General features: G+C 61.0%; 2 protein-coding genes and 1 long non-coding RNA gene across 6 annotated transcripts; all 3 read right to left on the bottom strand.

Moving 5' to 3' along the window:
• Window positions 1-463: 463 nt before the first annotated feature.
• On the bottom strand, window positions 464-2,683 carry PRR22 (proline rich 22). Its single transcript, XM_067734072.1, has 3 exons — window positions 2,080-2,683; window positions 1,926-1,988; window positions 464-1,490 (listed from the first exon to the last, which is right to left on the bottom strand). The coding sequence occupies exons 1-3, from the start codon at window positions 2,444-2,446 to the stop codon at window positions 481-483; spliced, it is 1,440 nt and encodes a 479-aa protein (XP_067590173.1). The 5' UTR covers window positions 2,447-2,683; the 3' UTR covers window positions 464-480.
• A 60-nt stretch (window positions 2,684-2,743) lies between these two features.
• On the bottom strand, window positions 2,744-8,161 carry DUS3L (dihydrouridine synthase 3 like). Of its 4 annotated transcripts, none has more exons than XM_067734070.1 (13): window positions 7,930-8,152; window positions 6,602-6,890; window positions 5,831-6,343; window positions 5,422-5,463; window positions 5,114-5,266; window positions 4,768-4,884; window positions 4,523-4,588; window positions 4,335-4,445; window positions 3,996-4,092; window positions 3,761-3,836; window positions 3,225-3,413; window positions 3,021-3,149; window positions 2,744-2,901 (listed from the first exon to the last, which is right to left on the bottom strand). In XM_067734070.1, the coding sequence occupies exons 1-13, from the start codon at window positions 8,025-8,027 to the stop codon at window positions 2,829-2,831; spliced, it is 1,953 nt and encodes a 650-aa protein (XP_067590171.1). In that variant the 5' UTR covers window positions 8,028-8,152; the 3' UTR covers window positions 2,744-2,828. The 4 variants fall into 4 exon arrangements, 2 of the variants coding, with proteins under 2 accessions (XP_067590171.1, XP_067590172.1); XM_067734071.1 differs by lacking the exon at window positions 7,930-8,152 and adding an exon at window positions 7,587-7,861; XR_010942508.1 differs by lacking the exon at window positions 2,744-2,901 and having other exon boundaries at window positions 3,996-4,192; window positions 7,930-8,160.
• A 1,206-nt stretch (window positions 8,162-9,367) lies between these two features.
• On the bottom strand, window positions 9,368-16,927 carry LOC137222601 (uncharacterized). Its single transcript, XR_010942510.1, has 3 exons — window positions 16,794-16,927; window positions 11,374-11,506; window positions 9,368-10,121 (listed from the first exon to the last, which is right to left on the bottom strand). It is a non-coding gene; the product is annotated as an uncharacterized lncRNA (long non-coding RNA).
• Window positions 16,928-16,976: the final 49 nt, after the last annotated feature.

Genomic DNA, 16,976 nt, shown 5'->3' with positions numbered 1-16,976 from the left:
CAGCTCTCCGCGTGAACACGAGCAGACGCCTTCCCATTCACCATCGGCGACACCCGCCCCTCCACCTGGGCTGAGGCCGAGCTCAGCCCGCAGGCCTCTCCCCAGGCCTCACCCCGCTTGCTGCTGTGTCTCCAGGCAAGTTCCTGCCCATCTCTGGGCAGACCTGACTTTCCCCATCAAACATGGAGGTGAAATCCTTGCAGTACAGGAGTCTGGGCAGTGTCTCCCCACCTCCTAGCAGCCCCCCATCCCTGCCGGCTGACTTGGATTTTCTGGTGCTAGGAGACGAGGGATTGTCCCGAACCCCAAGTCTAGGGCTCCCCGTCTCTACTCTGGAAGGCCGGTACCCAGAAGGTGCCAGGGTCCTGAGGGGCCTCACCACGTGGCCTGGGGCCCACTGGACGACAGGGCGGGCGAGGGGACAGCCCACGGCCCCCGAATGCCACCGACCGGACACTGCGCAAACAGCTCAAACCTGCTTTAATGGGGGGCGGCTCCCAGGTCCTGCCTGGGCCCCAATGGGGTGGCGCTGGTGGGGACCACAGCCTGCTTGCCCTTGCTGCCCTGCCTCCCCTTCCTGGCAGTCGGGTTGCCGGCCTTCCTCTTGCCGGGCTTGGCGGTGGGGGGCACCCCCGGGCAGGGTGGCGGCTCCTCGTCCAGCGCCTTTAAGTTGTAAAAGAAGTCCATGTCGGACACGATATCCAGGACCTCGGGCACGCTGTAGTCCGAGGACAGCAGCTCGTCGGGCAGGTGCAATGAGCGGATGTCGCTGAACGAGTCGTTCCCACTGCCCCCGCTGTTGGGCAGGGCAGGCCCAGGGGACTTGCATGGGGCCCCGGCGGGCTCGGGGCCGCCCGGCAGGCAGTCAAAGAGCTTCATCGCGTCCTCGAGCATCACCTTCTTGGGCGGCGTGAAGGCCCTGGCCACCTCAGGGGTCCTGGCCTCGCCTGCCCCCGGCGGGGCCGCCTTGGGCTCGGTGGGGCCCGGCGGGTACAGCAGGCCGGGCCCGGCGCCAGGGGGCGGCTCCTTGAAGGTGAAGGTCAGGGGCTCGCCGGGCCCATCCAGCTGGGTCAAGCGGCCCCTGAGAGGGCCATAGGCGCCAGGGGGCAGCGTGGCCTCGGCGGGCAGCGTGATGAGCAGCGGGGGCAGCTCGCTCTCCTTGGGGGGCAGCAGGGGCGCCAGGCCTTGCTTGACTAAGGCGGGGGGCACTCCGTCCCCTACGAAGCCCAGGGCCTCGGGCCCGGGCCCCTCGGGCGGGAAGCAGGGCATGCGGTACCGGGGCCCCGCGGGGGACGGCTGGTAGTGGGGTAACAGTGGGGGCGGCACCGGGGCCCTGAGGCAGTGCTGTGCGTCCAGGAAGTAGGTGCCCGGCGAGGCGGGGCCCCTGGCCGCCAGCTTGTACAGGGACGACTGGTCGAAGTCGGTGGTGGTCCACTCGATTCGGTAGACGCGGGGGTCAAAGAAGCAGCCGCAGGGAGCCATCTGGAAACCTGTGGCCAGGGAGGGTGGCCCTGAGAGGGGCAGTTCTGGGACCCGCCTGGGGTGGAGAAGGTCCAAACCGTGGGGCACGTCTGGGGCATGGAGAACACGGACCAACTTTGGGGTCCATTTGGGGAACAGGGACGTAGGCTTTGCCTTTGGGGCCCTCTCTAGAGGTCAGGGGACCCAGGCCTTGCTTTGGGGGCCCATCTGGGGGGCGGGGACACCGACCTGGCTTTGGGAGACCTGTTTGGGGAACAAGAGACAGGCTTTGGCTTCAGGGCCCCAGCTAGGGGATGACGGACACAGACCTTGGTCCAGGGGTCTCTCTGGAGGACAGGGATTCGGGCCTTGCCTTCGGAGGCGGGAGCCACCTAGGGTCAGGGGTGGGAGCAAGATGCCCCTGCCCGCTCCCCAGTCATCAAGGGTTGGTGGGAGGCCGGTACCTGCTGGAGGAGCTGGAAACACCTCTTTCTCCAGGTTTGGGGGATGACAGACGTTGGAGGAACCTGTGGACAAAAACAGGCAGCTGGGTGGGGTCCTGAGGCCGGCGGGCAGAGCCCTGGTCCCTGCCCCGATGGGTGTTCCCCACCCTCGTACCCACAACAGGAAGAGGCTCTGTGCAGGCAGAAGCAGGCTGGCTGCCGGGCCCTTCGGTGGCGTCCAGGCTCTGGGGACTGAAGCCTTCTTGGGGAGCGGCGGGTGCGTAGAAGTGTTTGGGGTGCTGCATGGGGAGGCGGGGGCCTGGCCGCGCAGGCCAGGAGGGCAGCAAGTGGGAGCACAGGCAGCCCACCCAGAGCGGAGGCACAGAGTCCTGCGGAGTTCTGTTTCTCCGGTTACTCCAGGCAGCGGATTCCAGGCTGTGGCCCACCCACTGGTCAGGGTTCCGGGTAATGGGGGGAGGTGGGGGTGGGCAGGGGCAGATGGGGAAACCAAGGCAACCAGAGATGGGCGTCACAGAGAGCATGGTGGACACTGGGCCTGGTCTGCCGCCTTCCGCCGCTGCCAGCAATGCCTGCCTGACAGCTCCGAGGCCCCTTCCTCCAGGCAGCCCGCCCTGATCCACACCCACACAGGCCAAGGCCCCATCTCATGAGCTATGGTGGTTCGTTTGCGGTCAAGGCCTTTGGGTACCAGCAGTGGCCAGCATGGGGCTGGTGAATGAGTGAGGAAGGAGGGAGCTGCGGGGATGGGGATGGTGGGGGAAAGCTGGGGGGGTGGGGGGTGGGGCGGCATGAGACAGCCTCAGGGTCACAAAAGGGGCTGGGTTTTAAAAGAATAAAATTTATTGCCTTCTCATTCCTTGGGAAGCCCGCTGGGCGCTCAGACACCCCCGCCCGCCCCTGCAGCTACTTGTAGGCGTTGGCCTTGTGCTTGGGCAGGAAGACGAAATTGGGTGGCACGGGTCCCAGCAGCATCTCACTGTGAGGAGGGCGGGAGCAGGGTCAGGCCTGGGGCGGGGCGGCCCCCAGCCCAGCTGGCCCCACACCCGCTGGCTCCCTGGTGCACTATCTCCCAGGGCCTTGGCGGTTCCCGGGCACCTGATGCGGATCCAGTCGGCCGCCTTCTGGCTGGCCATGAGCGTCTCCAGGTAGTCGCGGCCCAGGTAGTAGGGCGGCCGCTCATTGATCCTCTGCGGGAGCCGCTCCAGCAGGCCCACGGGCACGTACCTGCAGACGGGGGCGCCGGGGATGGGGTTGGGCCGGGCCTCCCCAAGGCACCCCGCCCCGCCCCACTAATCCCACCTGCACAGGAAGGAGAGCCACTCAAGGAGGAAGCGGCGTGTCTTCTCCACGCCCTGCGTGTCCGAGCCCCAGTGCTCCAGGCCGTAGTGTGCGAAGTCCCGCAGGATGTCCAGGCGCTCAGACGACGAGATGTCCCAATGCCGCTGCTCCTTGATCTCCGTGAACAGCCACGGCTTGAGCAGGGCGCCGCTGCGGGTGGGCGGTGGTCAGCAGGCCGGTGACGGAACCCCAGCCCCCAAACCCATGGTCCCCAACCTCCCGGCCATGCTCACACAACATTCAAAGCCCAAGAGTTCCAAGCCACAACCCTGAGCCCACAGCTACAGAAATGTCCAGTCCCCCGCTTCAGCCCCATAAGCAGCCACCTCTGACATCTCCCTGCCCGGGGAATAACAGAGCAGTGGGTGGGCAGGCGGGCTGGGGGCACCGGCGTCGGCGACAAACTCAGACGCGCCCTCACCTTCCCCGAGCCGAAGCCTGGGTGCTCAGGGGCAGACCCGGCTGGTTCTTTGTATCCCCACCCTGGGCACACTTACCGGGCGATCATGATCCCAGCGACGCCAGTCTGCATGGCGCGGTTGGCGTCCTCGTATGACAAGATGTCCCCGTTTCCTGAGGGACAGAGACTGGGGCCTCAGGGAGCTGCGTGCAGGTGGGAATGCCGGGGCTTCGGGAGTTCTCGTCAGCCCAGCAGCATTCCCCATTGGGGCAAGAGGGGGCCCAGGCAAGGGGTGGGCCCCAGTGCGTGGCCTCCGGTGGCAGGGGACCCACCGAAAAGGGGCATGGGGCTGGCTGCTGTCACGCACTGCTCGATGTACCGCCAGTCGGCCAACTTGGTGTAGCGCTGCTCCCGCGAGCGGCCGTGGAGCTGGAGGAGAGGCAGCCAGGTGGGGGGGAGGGGCAGAGGGCGGAGAATCAGACAGAGACAGAGAGAGAGAAGACGACCCAGAGAGCCCCGGAGAGACAAACTGAGAGAGACAGACAGACAGACAGACGGAGACAGAGATGGAGGGAGAGCCAAAGACCAGGAAGAAGGGGCAGGAAGGGAGGCAATGGTTAGAAAGGGATGCGCCTCGGGAGTCCCAACACCCGCTGTGCCCCGAGACCCACCGTGACCAGCGCAGCCCCCCAGTCCCGCAGCTCGGGCAGCAGCCGGTGGGCCAGATTCGTGCGCTCGTGGATACCCGTGCGGAGCTTCACGGTCAGTGGCACGTCCAGCACCTGTGGGGACGGGTGTGGCTGGTGGGGCCCGGGGTCAGGCCGCGGGGAATGGCGGTGGAGGGTGTCTCGGGCTGTACCTGGTTCATGCCACGGACGATCTGCTGGAACTTGGCTGAGCGGTTCATGAGGGCGCAGCCCCCGCCCTGGGAGAGACGGGCGGTTCGGGCTTAGGAACGCGTGACTCTGGCTGGGCCCGACACCCCCTGCTGTCCTCTCTGTACAGATGGGGAAAGCGAGGTCCACAGGCCCCCACAGGTTCCCCAGGGACTCCGCCCACCCATATTCTGCCCCCCGTGGGGCGCCAGGGTTGAGCGGCTGGTACCTTCTTGTACACGAGGTCGATGGGGCAGCCGACGTTGATGTCCACGAAATCCACCTCGATGGTGCGGTTCAGCAGCTCGGCACACTTGGTCATGGTGTCGGGAAAGGCACCCTCAAGCTGTGGCGGGTGGCCGGGCAGTGGGTGAGGGGCCCCCCCTGCCTGGCCCTGTGCCAAGGCCAGCAGCTACTGGAGATGCATCAGGCTGGCACCTGGCCTGTGGCTCAGGCAGGGGGTCTGGGAGGTGAGCCAGGAGAGCCCGGACCTGAACGTGGCTCTGAAACATGGCGGCTGAGAGCCCCTCCTCCCTCCCTCCTTCCCTCCCTCCCTCGCTCGGGGCTGCACCGACCTGGACACCGAAGACATCCTCGCAGGGGTGGCGTTTGAGCAGGGCCCACTCAGACGTCTGGCCCTGCAGCAGGTTGATGCACACAGCCATCTCCCCGCACGTCACATCTGCCCCAAAGCGCTTACAGACCCGCCGGAAGGGCAGGTTCCCGCACTGACGACAGCAGGGGACAGAGTCACATGTGAGGGCACGGCAGGCAGGGACCCCAGACACCCTCCCAGGCCCCAAGCCCCCAGGGCGGGGAGGCAGTGGGTACTGCTGGGATGACCACGCTGCCAGCTCCCGGCCCACCTCACTGTGGGTCCTACCGTGGTGAGGGGAGCAAGGTACAGTTTGCCACTGATGTCCAGCTGGTGGGAAAGAAAATGCACAATGAACCTCCAGGTGGCTTTCAAGGCCTCTCAAGCCTCCAGCCTCCCCAGGTCTTTGCCCCACATGCTTTGATCTGCCCCAGTCAGCCTGGATCCCTTTCACCGCCGTGCCTCTGCACAGGCCAACCAACCCCTGCACCAGGAATGTTCTTTTCTCCATGTTCTCCTCCACTAGAGACTTCTACTCAACTGTCAAAACCCCAGTCCCAATGCCCTCTCTTCCAAGAAGCCTTTCCCACTGCCCCCCTCTGCCACAGCCCGGACCCTCCAGAGCTGGGAATGAGTGTCCATCTCTATCTGCCCCCAACATTGCTAGTGTCCTCTGCAGGAACCCCATGACACGTACCCGCTTCTTCTCACAGGGCTGCAACCTGACTACATCCTCATCTGTCAGGGGCCCGCAGGTCCTTAAAGGGCCCCTGGGAGGGGGAATGGTGCCCGGCCCCTGGGGGGCCTGCTGGGCGTCACAGTTGTCCTGCCCTGGGGCACCCTCAGCCTCCATGACCTCGGGGACAGTGGCTTTGGGAGTGGGGCCTGGCAGCTGGCCCTTGCTCAGCTGGCGCAGGGCCTGCTCTGCACGCTTGAAGTGGATCTTGCGCTTTCGCAGTTGCTGCTGCAGGACCTTGTCCAGGCCATTGCGGATGGGCGGGGCCTGGACCAACCCCTCCTTCACCAGATTCTGGCCCTCGGGCCCCAGATGGGCCCCGGCAAAGCGGCAGGTCACACCATAGGGGCACCTGCCGAAGGTCTCAAAGAGCACACAGTGGGGGCCCAGGTCAGCTGGCTTGGTCTCCAGGTAGCGGCCCACGTCGTGCAGGAAGCGGCAGCGGTCGCCATAGAAACACTTAGCGGCGGATTCCTGCAGGGAAACAGGGAGGCAATGAGGGAGGACAGGGAGATGCTGAGGCAGCCAGGCAGCCTGGGTTTGAACCTCAGCTCTCTCCCCTCCTGACTGTGTGTCCTCAGACAAGTCAGTAACCTCACCAAACCTCAGTTTCTTCACCTGGAAGATGGAAACAATAACGATACTTACATCATAACGTCATGAAGATTGAATGGGGGGCAGAGAGGCTCACACTCAAGGCCTCTGGGACTTGCTGGAGACAATGACACTCACCTGGACCAGGGAGGGGCAGAGCCTGTTCTTGTCATAGTGGGTGGGCTTCACATGGGGCCGGCATTTGTTCTGACCCCGGGCCCTCTTCTGGGCCTGTGGCTGCTCCCCAGGCTCAACAGCCTCCTCTGTCTGCCTGTCCTCTGTCTGCCCATCCTCCAGCCGGATCCGCTTGGCCTCAGGCTCATCCAGGTCATTGCCAGCAGGGTCTCCAGCCTCGGTTTCCTGGCTGGGCTTCTCCTGCCCTTTGGCTTCCAGGAATTCATGGAAGTGCTCCTTGGTGGTTAGGTATCTGCCAGCAGAAGGGCAGGGGAAAGGAGGGCTTGTGGAAGAAGTCCCTCCCCTGAGCTCAGATTCAATGAATGCTGGGAAAAGGGACTGAGAACACTTGTCCCTGATTACATGCTTCTACTGATGGGGTGCTCACTACTTAGAACTAGCCAGCCGCCAGCCTAGGAGCACCTCAAGGCCACAGAGAGGATCTATTTTGTTTATTTTCTTTATTATTATTTTTTGGCTGCGTCGGGTCTTAGTTGCTGCACGCGTGGTCTTCATTGTGGCGCGCAGGCTTCTCTCTAGTTGTGGCGTGCGGGTTTTCTCTCTCTCTAGTTGTGTTGCGCGGACTCCAGGGCGCATGGGCTCTGCAGTTTGCAGCACACAAGCTCAGTGGTTGTGGCACGCGGGCTTTGTTGCCCCCCAGCAAGTGGGATCTTAGTTCCTCCACCAGGGATGGAGCCCACGTCCCCTACATCGGAAGGCGGATTCTTTACCACTGGACCACCAGGGAAATCCCAGGGAGGACGTATTTTGTTCCTGGGTCCCCAGTGCTCAGCCTGACGAAGTACAGGTGTGAGGTGTGAATGCCCCCAGCTATGTTAGGCTAAAGGAAACTACATGTTCCCGCGTGCCTTGCAACGGGTCCAGAACCGCCACATTTCCTAGCATGCCCTTCAGCCCTACAAGCCCCAGCATGCCCCCGGGCACTCACTTCAGACACAATTCCCTGCCTGTAATTTCGGCTGGCCTGAGGTGCACTTGCGCTGTTCCCGCCATATGCTGGGACTACACTCCCCAGCATGCACTGCGGCCTCCGCCTCAAACCCCGCCCACCCCAGCATGGACCGTGGTGTCTTTCGCACATGTGACAGTCCCCAACGTGCGCGACCTCGGGAGCTCGCTGACCCTGCGAGCGAAGGAAGGGCCCAAACAAAAGAAGAACCTGCGAGCTTCCCGCGCTGGGCCGCTGCCCCAGCTCCCGGCATGCGCCGCTCGGGCCGCGCTACGGGTGCCGGGAAGGCTCCGTGAACTGCTCCCCCGACCCAGCGACTCACTGAAGTTTAATGGACGCTACTCCCCGTTCCGGCTCGATGGCTCCTGGCTCGCCACTGCCGCCACTCTCTGCTGGGGCTTCCACCGCTCCCTCCGCCATCGGCCCCCCCCTCACACCCGCTTTGGAGTGTTGCGGCGAGGCCTTCCGGGTCGCGCGTGTGTCTTCCCTGGTCTACTGGTGAAATGCGCATGCCTGGGTCGCTCCAAGTGACGCCATTGTATGCGCGTCGACGCAGTTGGGCGGAGCCTAACAGTGGGTGGGGCCTCGGGTCCCGTTTATACCTCTGAGCCCTTTGCGGGAACCGGAACGTTCAGTAATCTGCTTGGGGCTCTGAAACTGGCTTCCCGCCGGCCACAATCGGCCCACAGAAGTGTTTTGATTTCCTGATGGGTTTTTTAATTGTTTAAATACTGCTACTTTTATTTAGGGCGTTCATTCAACAAATAACTCATCGAGTGCCTGTGTGCTAGATGTTGTCGTAGATGCTAAGGATACAGTAGTGAATAAAACAGACCAAAAACTCCTTGCCTTTAAAAGCTGAGATAGGAGTGGTGAAGACAATGGACATAATACATAAGTAAGGTATACTGTATGTCGGACAGTAATGAAGCAGGGAAGGGGAAGTGGGAAAGCCATTTTTGGTGGTTGCAGTTCTTAATAGAATGGTCAGGGAAAGCTTCACTGAGAAGGTAACATTTGAGTATTTTCGAAAGAAGTGAAGGAGAGAAATAGGGATATCAGAGGAAAAAGTGTTCCACGTTGAGGGAACAGCCAATGCAAAGGCCCTGAGGCAGGACCGTGCCTGGTGTGTTGCAGAAACAGTGAGCCCTGTGTGATTGCTGCTGAGTGAGGGAGGGGGAAAGAGGGAGGAGGTGAGGGCAGGGAGGTGAAGGGGGTAGGTCTTGCAGGGCCTTGTGGGCCTTTGGGAGAACTTGGGATTTTACCCCGAGGGAAGTGGGAGGGCAAACAGCCAAGGACAGCGGAATCTAGTCATTTTCCACAGTCCCCACCATGCCCTGTTGCACCCTCCTAAAGCTCCCTGTTGCTGAAAGAGCCTTGATGTAGTACAGGGACCTCAGGGCTCTGGACTCAGCCTGCCAGTTTCGAATCCCAGAACTTCCACTTACCATCTGGGAACATTGTCCTTTTTTTTTTTTTCTCTAAAATATTTATTTTTGGCCGCGCCGGGTCTTAGTTGCAGCATGAGGGATCTTCGTTGTGGCATGCAGGATCTTTTAGTTGCAGCATGCCGGATCTTTTAGTTGTGGCATGGGCTTCTTAGTTGCAGCATGTATGAGGGATCTAGTTCCCCGACCAGGGATCGAACCTGGGCCCCCTGCATTGGGAGCTCGGAGTCTGGACCACCAGGGAAGTCCCAGAACATTGTCCTTTTTAAAACTGTATTTATTTATTTATAAAATTTATTTATTTTTGGCTGCGTTGGGTCTTCTTTGCTGCACGCGGGCTTTCTCTAGTTGCGGCGAGCGGGAGCTACCCTTCATTGCGGTGCACAGGCTTCTCATTGCGGTGGCTTCTCTTGTTGCGGAGCATGGGCTCTAGGCGCATGGGCTTCAGTAGTTGTGGCATGTGGGCTCAGTAGTTGTGGCTCGAGGGCGCTAGAGCACAGGCTCAGTAGTTGTGGCACATGGACTTAGTTGCTCCGCGGCATGTGGGATCTTCCCGGACCAGGCATCAAACCCATGTCCCCTGCATTGGCAGGCAGATTCCTAACCACTGCTCCACCAGGGAAGTCCAGAACCTTGTCCTTTAACTGCTCTGTGCCTCAGTCTCCTCATCAGAAAAATGGGGCTGATAGAAATATCTCTTTTAGAAAGTAAGGATTCAATAAATAACAATCAACAAATATTAATGACTACTGTTGTTACAGTTACTTTATTACTATAATTTGCCTTGAATTACATGAACACAGTGCAGAAAGGGAATAACCAATCCCTTAGCTCCCCCCTGCATTTCACTGCTAAACTTGACAAAGCTTTCCCTGAGCAGGAAGTGAAGCAGGGACTGTGTTCCTTGAGTGACAGATGGAGAAACTGAGGCCTGAGGAGGGAAAGGATTTGCCTGAGCCCACAACAGGCTCAGCACCAGCTTTTCCAAGACCTGGGAGAGAATGGAATGGGGGCAGGGAGCAGCTTGTCTTCCATCTCTGGCCTCTGCCGCCCTCTATAGGACAATCTGGGAATAAAACACTGGAGTCGGGGACTCTGGAAGCAACCACAGCGGTCCTTGGGAGACTCAGCCCCCCTTACCCACCTCCAGGGACGAGAGCTCGCTTCTTCCTGAGGTGCCCGTCCCACTGCCTCCTGAGGTTCTACCATCGTCTCCCTGACATCATCCCAGGGGCACCCAGACCACTCTGGGGAGACAATTGTTCAGGTGGGAAAACCGAGGCCCACAGAGGGCAACCTCAGGAATGAGCTTCCCCTCTCTGAGCCTCAGCCTCCAAGGAGAACCCTCCTAGGGCTCCCTGGCTGTGCCCTGTGATGACCTGCCTCCTCTGTGTAAGGCAATCCCAGAACGCTTCCTGTGGGGAGGGGGAGAAAGGGAGACTGTGGACTGGCCATTAACAACTATGGTATTAATATAAGTGACACACTATTCATTGCTTGCTTTTTTTTTTTTTTTTTTGGCCGCACTGCGCGGCTTGTGGGATCTTAGTTCCCCAACCAGGGACTGAACCTGAGGCCCTAGCAGTGAAAGCGCAAGTCCTAACCACTGGACCGCCAGGGAACTCCTGTTAATTGTTATTATTTATTATGTTATTATAATGGTGTAATATTAATCATTTACTAGTAGCTAGACAAGTTTTGAGCACTTACTGTATGCCAGGCTCCGTCCTAAGGTCTTTTCATGTATTAACTCCGTTACTCTTCTCTCTGATCTTATGTGGAGGGAACAGGTATTCATCCCAATGCTACCTGAATCCACGGGCTGAAGAGGCCCCTGGCCCAGGGGCTGCCCCACCGTCTAGCCAGAGACCTGGGCATCAGCCTCCCTGCCTGTCTCTCTCCCAACAGCCTGTCAGTCCCCATGTCCTCCCGGCTTTCTCTCCAGGGTCTCTCTATAGTCTATCCCCTCTCCCACCAACACCCCTTGCAAGGCCTCAATCTCCCATCCTGCCCCCAACAGCCCAGCCTCCCAAAGCTCTTTCTAAAACACAGATCTGACCATGGCCCTCCCCTGCTCCCAATCCTTCCATGGCTCCCTACTGCCCCAGCCCTGTACCACAGCCCCAAGTTTCCTGCATAATCCAGCCCCTGCTGCCTTCCCCAGCTTCATCCCTCTTCACCTCCTCACTCCCTAAACTCAAGCACCAAATTCATTCCAGACCTCCCATGAGCCGGTCTTACCTCCCCCTTTGCACATGCTGTTCCCTCTCCCAGGAACACTATTCCCTGCACCCAGTCACCTTGCTCATTCCACTCACCCTTCTGTTCTCAACTTCTCCTTCTCTGGAAAAGGGATGCGTTGAGGATCTTCCCCATTAAACTATGAGCCCAGGGCTGGTGGGAGTCAGGTCTGCTCCGGTCACTCTGTGTTGCCACCATGCAGCACCGGGCCTGGCACACAGTAGATGCTCAGTGAACATTTGCTGAGTGAATGCATCTTGTCATAGCTAGGGAAACTGAGGCACAGGGGGCAGGACCTGCTGGGTGGGGGGTCCCACCTTCACTGAGGATTTGGCAGGAAGCTGAGGACTTCCCGGGTGTCAGTCTGGAGAACGTGGGGACATTGAGAAAGATGTCCCCCGCCAACCCTGAACCAGGCGTGAGTCGTACCAATGCCTGACCTTGGCTGATCTGAGGAAGCAGGAGGGAGGCAGGTCGCGCTGGGGCCCCGAGCAGGTGGAGAGACTGAGGCACCCAGGAGGGGGTGGGCAGAGCCTTGGGAAGGTGCCACTGGCACTCAGCCCAGTCACTGGGGCTCCCCCTGCCTCTGTCCCTTTCTTTTATTCTTCCTGTTTCTGTCTCAGTTTTTTGGGGGTCTCTTTCTGTATTTCCTTCTCTCTGTGTGTCTATCTCATATCTTTCTCTGCATTTCTCTTTTCCCCGTGTATTGTCTCTCTCCATCTTTCTCTCTCTCTGCATCTGTCTCCATTTCTCTGCTGCCCGCCCCCCCGCAGGCATCTCCCCCCTCTGTCTCTCTCTCCCTCCACGTCTCTGTCTCCCCTGCCCTCTCTCTGTCCCTCTCAACCAGGCCAGATAGGGGGGGAAGCACAGGGCAGGTGTGGCCTGGGCTCTTTGCCCGTTGCCGCCGGGGCTGCCCTGGATTTGTGGCTGCGCCTCCTTTATCTGGGGCTGCAGCTGCCCCTTATCTTCTGGCTTCAGGACACGAGACCAGGATTAGGGCAGCCCGGGCCAAGGACGAGAGAAGGCAGGGCCAGGCTGGCGGGTGACAAGAGCCGGGGTGCTGGGATGTATGTGGCACCTGTGAGCCTCGGGGGCTGGGGCTGCCGTACGCATCTGAGTGTGTGCGTGTGTACTACATGTGTCCGTGTGAGTGTGTGTGATGGCGTATACACATTTGCAGAGTATGACTGACTTTGGGGGACATCTGTGTGTGTAATTGTGTGTCAGCGTGTCGATGTGCGTATTTAAGTCTGTGAGCGTGTGTCTGTGTGTCTACTGGATGTGTGTGCGTGGATACACACATAGTGTCCATGCATTTGTGGCTTCTCGGGGGCGGGGGGGCGGTCTGTAAGCTCCCATAAGGTCTTCAGCCCGGGCCGCACCTCTCAGGTGTCCCCCAACCCCAAGGCCTACCCCACCCACCTCCCCACCCCTCTGCCCCCAGGCCTGATGGCTTTCCCGCCTTGCCGACGTGGGCCCCCCCAGGGACAGGGCCCTCGATCTGTGACCTGCGGCTGCAAATGGCCCTGTGGGGATGGCTGCCAACCTTGCTTTTCCCATCCTCTTCTGGAACCAGCCAGCTCCTTCCTGCCACCCCCAAGGCCTCGTGGGCCCCATTCCAGCCAGTCGGGCTGGCTCCTTGCTCTGACCCCCAGCTAGGTGTGAGGGTCCAACTGCGCTCCCTGGAGGGGCTGAGGCCTCTCTGGGCCCTCAGCATCATCCAGCTCTCGGTGAGGAGAACTTTGTCAAGTCAAGAGCCCCGAAACCTGGTTTCAGGGAGCCTCTTAGCTGGTAATCAGCAGCCCTGTGCGGAGCTGGCCCAGTGACCCCGGGCGATCCCCTCATGTCTCCATGGGAAGACAACACTCACCTCCCACAGCCGCGGGTCTGCCCTGGGCACCATTTCACAGATGGGGAAACTGAGGATCAGCAAAAGCTCAGCCACCAGCACTGGGGGATGGAGTAACGCTTATTGTGGGGTGATGCTCTGGTTGGGGGGCAGCTGAAGGGACAGAGGACACAGAGGGTGCCGGGCCACTTCCACCCCTATGGGGCTGCTCCCTGGAGGGGTCCCCGAGGTGCAGCCCTGGGCCTGCAGGGCCTGGACCAGCTCCTGGCGCTAAGATGGAAACTTCTCCACCAGCCAAGTCTGCGTCTTGGCCAGCGGATGCTGGCCTCCCAAAACCTCCACCTAGGCCTCCACACATGAACAGAACACTCCCCACTCCCCCTGGGGAGCAGTGACCATCAGGGGAGGGCAGGGGGCCAGCCCCCAGGGGACAGGGGTGGAGGAGCAGCTGTGGGCCATGGCTGAACCTTCTGGAGTCATCCAGCCCCAGATATGAACCTCCGCCTTACTGTGCGACCTTGGGCCAGTGTCTTAACCTCTCTGATCCTCGGTTTTCATGCCACGTGGGCTCCAAGTACGCTGAGGAAGGACAGGCATTGCCTGGAGCTACCTGGGGGGGCGGGTGAGGAGGCAGTGAAGGAGTGGAACTAATTTCCCGGCAAACACCAGGGTGGGGGCGGGCAAGTGGCGGGGCCTGGGTTCTGGCTGCCCCTGCACTGTCCCACCCCTGCCTCAGCCTTGACCTTGGGGCCAGCAAGCTCAAATCAGCCCCAGGGGCCACTGGCCCTTGGGTGCCCCCTGCTCTTCGCTGAGCTTCTTCCCCACCATCCGTGCATTGGGGAGACCACAGTCCCTGGCCATGGGCTGCACTTTCAGCGTGGGAGGTTCAAGGCTGAGTTCCACCCACCCTGCCCCACAGCAGCCCCAGTCTGGAACAAGGAAGGTTTAAAAATAAAGCATTGTAAATACCCGTGTTTCCTGCAAATGGAACCAGCCCCTGAATCCCCTCCGCCTCCCAGGCAGCTGGGCCCAGACGGCTCCTTGACAGGAGTGGGGGCCAAAGGTGGGCATGCCCGTGTGTGCCCCAGTTCCCGCTACCATGTGAGTCAGCCAGTGTGACAGGGTGTCCGTCTGTCACCACCTGTCCAGGGGGTGACAAAGCCTGTGGTTGGCGACAGAGAGTAGCCAGGGTGCTCGGTTGTATGAGGTGACACACTGGTGTGCGAGGGCGTCACACCTGTGTCTGGTGTGATCACGTGGGGCCGGCCCCGAGCCAGGCAGGGTCTCCGGGGGCCTGAGTGTGATGGGGAGCCTTCTCCGTGTGTGACTGGGTCAATGTGTGTGTCCCTGAGTGTGGAGGGGTCTCCTCCCAGGCCGGAGTGTGACCGGGTCTCCCCATGGTGGAAGGCGGCCATGGGTCCTACTCGCCCCCCCGGGCCCCGCCCCTACGCCCCTGCCCCTGCCCACCCCGGAGGAAGAACCGAGTCTTTCAAGTCGCTGTTACCAGGGCAACCGTTTTACGAGCATCCACATGGTGGGCACATGTGTGTGTCCTGCACCCCATGTGTCTGCACGCCCCCTCTCCCATGGCCCCCAGCCCAGCCGGGGAAGGGTGAGCAAGCAGAGGCGGCCAAGGGGCAGCTGGTGACAGCTTAATGGTGGCTGGCCGGGGTGGGGGTGGGCTCCTGGTCTGGCTACGTGTATACAGGGGGGCTGTGCTTCCCGGACCAGCCCAGCATGTGCATGTGCGCCCAAGTGTGCACAGCAGCAGGGTCTCCTCGATTCCTGTGCATGCATGGCTGTGGGGTGGGCACCCGGCACTCGGGGTTGAGTGTGAGTGTCAGAGGGTTTTGTGTGAAAAGCGTGTGTGTGTGTGTGTAACGATCCGCCGAGTGTACACGTGTGCAGGAGCAATCCTACCCTGTCCCCTGGAGTCACCCCTGGAGCTGCTCTGAGGGCCAGTGGGCTGCTAAGCGTGTGTCTGTGTCTCTACAAGGAAGTGTGTGTGTGTGTGTGTGTGTGTGTGTGTGTGTGTGTGTGTGTGTGTGTAGGGATGGCGCTGTTCTCAGAAGGGTGTCCGGGTATGTGTGAGAACGAGGATGGTGCTGGGTGTGACCCTGCCTAGAACAAGGTTTGGGGATCTGTGCGTGAACGGCCACCAGTGCCTCAGCCTTCCCTTCAGGCCAGGGTGTACGTGTCGCTGACAGTGAGTCCTTAGCGGCACCAGTAGTGACAGACGCTTGGGCATTGCTCACCTCCAGCGGGCATGGTTACTCGTACTAAACTCATCTGATCCTTACTGCAGCCCTAGTAGGATCTACTGCTAATACCCCCTGTTACAGATGGGGAAAACGAGGCACGGAGAGGCGAGCACAGACCCCTGTTCTTTCCATCCTGGACCGTGACGGGCGCGCTGCCGCTTTGACACACGTTCACCCTCATGCCCCCACTCACCCACCCACAAACTCATAATCGGGCTACAACCTGCTCACGCATCCAGCGCGACCCACACCCGCATAAGCCCGCTCACAGCGGGTGATGCTGCCTGAGTGTCCCCTGTCACCACGTACACTGCGTAGTAATGCAAGTTGCACAGGCCGCTGGCGGGTGTGTGTGTGTGTTTTGGGGTGGGGGTGGGGGTCTTAGGAAGACCTAATGCCCTTACAAACCCCCAGGCTGCTGGGATCAGAGGAATGCAGACGGCCTGAGTCAGAGTGAGGAGGCCCCAAGAAATCAGGCGGCGGGAGTGAGAGCCAGAGCTCCCGGCCCCAGGAACGCGGGCGGCGGCGGGGACACTGCGGGCAGGAGCCTAAGTGCTGCGGGCCGAGGGCCGGGCTGCGCGGCGGGTGTTTCTCAGTAACTAGGCCGGGGCGGGGCGGGGCCATGGAGGGTCCAGCCCCGCCCACCCCACCACAGTCCCGCCCCTGAGTCAGCTTGGGGGGCCGCTAGGAGGCGCATTGGGAACGCGGAGCCGTCGGGGAGGGGGCGGGGTGGGTTTGGGCTCGCTGACGGGTCGGGGGCAGCCCTGGGCCTTGGTGCTCGGGAGAGCGCCGTCGGGTGCCGGGGGTGGGAAAGGTATCCCCCCGCAGGATCTGGCTCGGACGCCAGACTAGGGAGAAGTGCCACTTGATGAGGGGCGCTGTGGACAGCGGGCGTCGTCGTCAGTCTTAGGGTATCACTTGCTGTTTTAGGGGAAAACTTTGCGTCTCAGTTCTCTGGAATGAATTTCTTAGGAAGGAGCCTTCTTTTGCTTTCTTGAAAGAGGACCTGGGGAGGGACTAGGGGCCCCAGAGTACTCAGTGGGGTGCGGGGAAATTGTGGGCCATGATTACCGCCGGCCAGGGGAGTGTTGTGGCTCTTAATTCCGCGAAGGGGGATCTGAGGAGGGGTCTTGAGAGGTCCCGGATTTACGGAAGATGCGCCGTCGGGGTTCTTGGAGCGGGGATGGGAAACTTTTAATCTGGAGGGACTCTGTCCTGGGGATTCCCCCGAGGGGATTCCTTGGTGAGGGGACTTCTTTGGCACTTGTTTCCGGAAGGGGACCGGGCAGGACGTGGGGGAGGGGTCTGGCAGTAAGACCAGGTTCTCAATGGAGTGGGGGGACGCTGAAGGTCGAGGGACTGGTGTCAGGGGCGCTGTGGCTCTTACCTCTGGGAAGGGGCCCTCGGAGGGGGGCATTCTGGGGTCCTGGCTTTTCTAAAGGATCGCCGCCGGGGTCTCTGGGGCCGGGGGACAACGCTGTCTAGGGGTGTGCTGTGGCCTCGCACCCTTGCCACCTGCGCTCTTCAGGCACCCTCGGTCGGGGGGGACGGGGCGGGGGCGGCTCCCTGT

This window comes from Pseudorca crassidens, chromosome 3 (genome assembly GCF_039906515.1).
Source record: "Pseudorca crassidens isolate mPseCra1 chromosome 3, mPseCra1.hap1, whole genome shotgun sequence".
In the NCBI taxonomy this organism is placed as follows: Eukaryota; Metazoa; Chordata; class Mammalia; order Artiodactyla; family Delphinidae; genus Pseudorca; species Pseudorca crassidens.
Note: the sequence above shows the minus strand (reverse complement) of the source record. Positions and strands in the feature narration are given on the sequence as shown.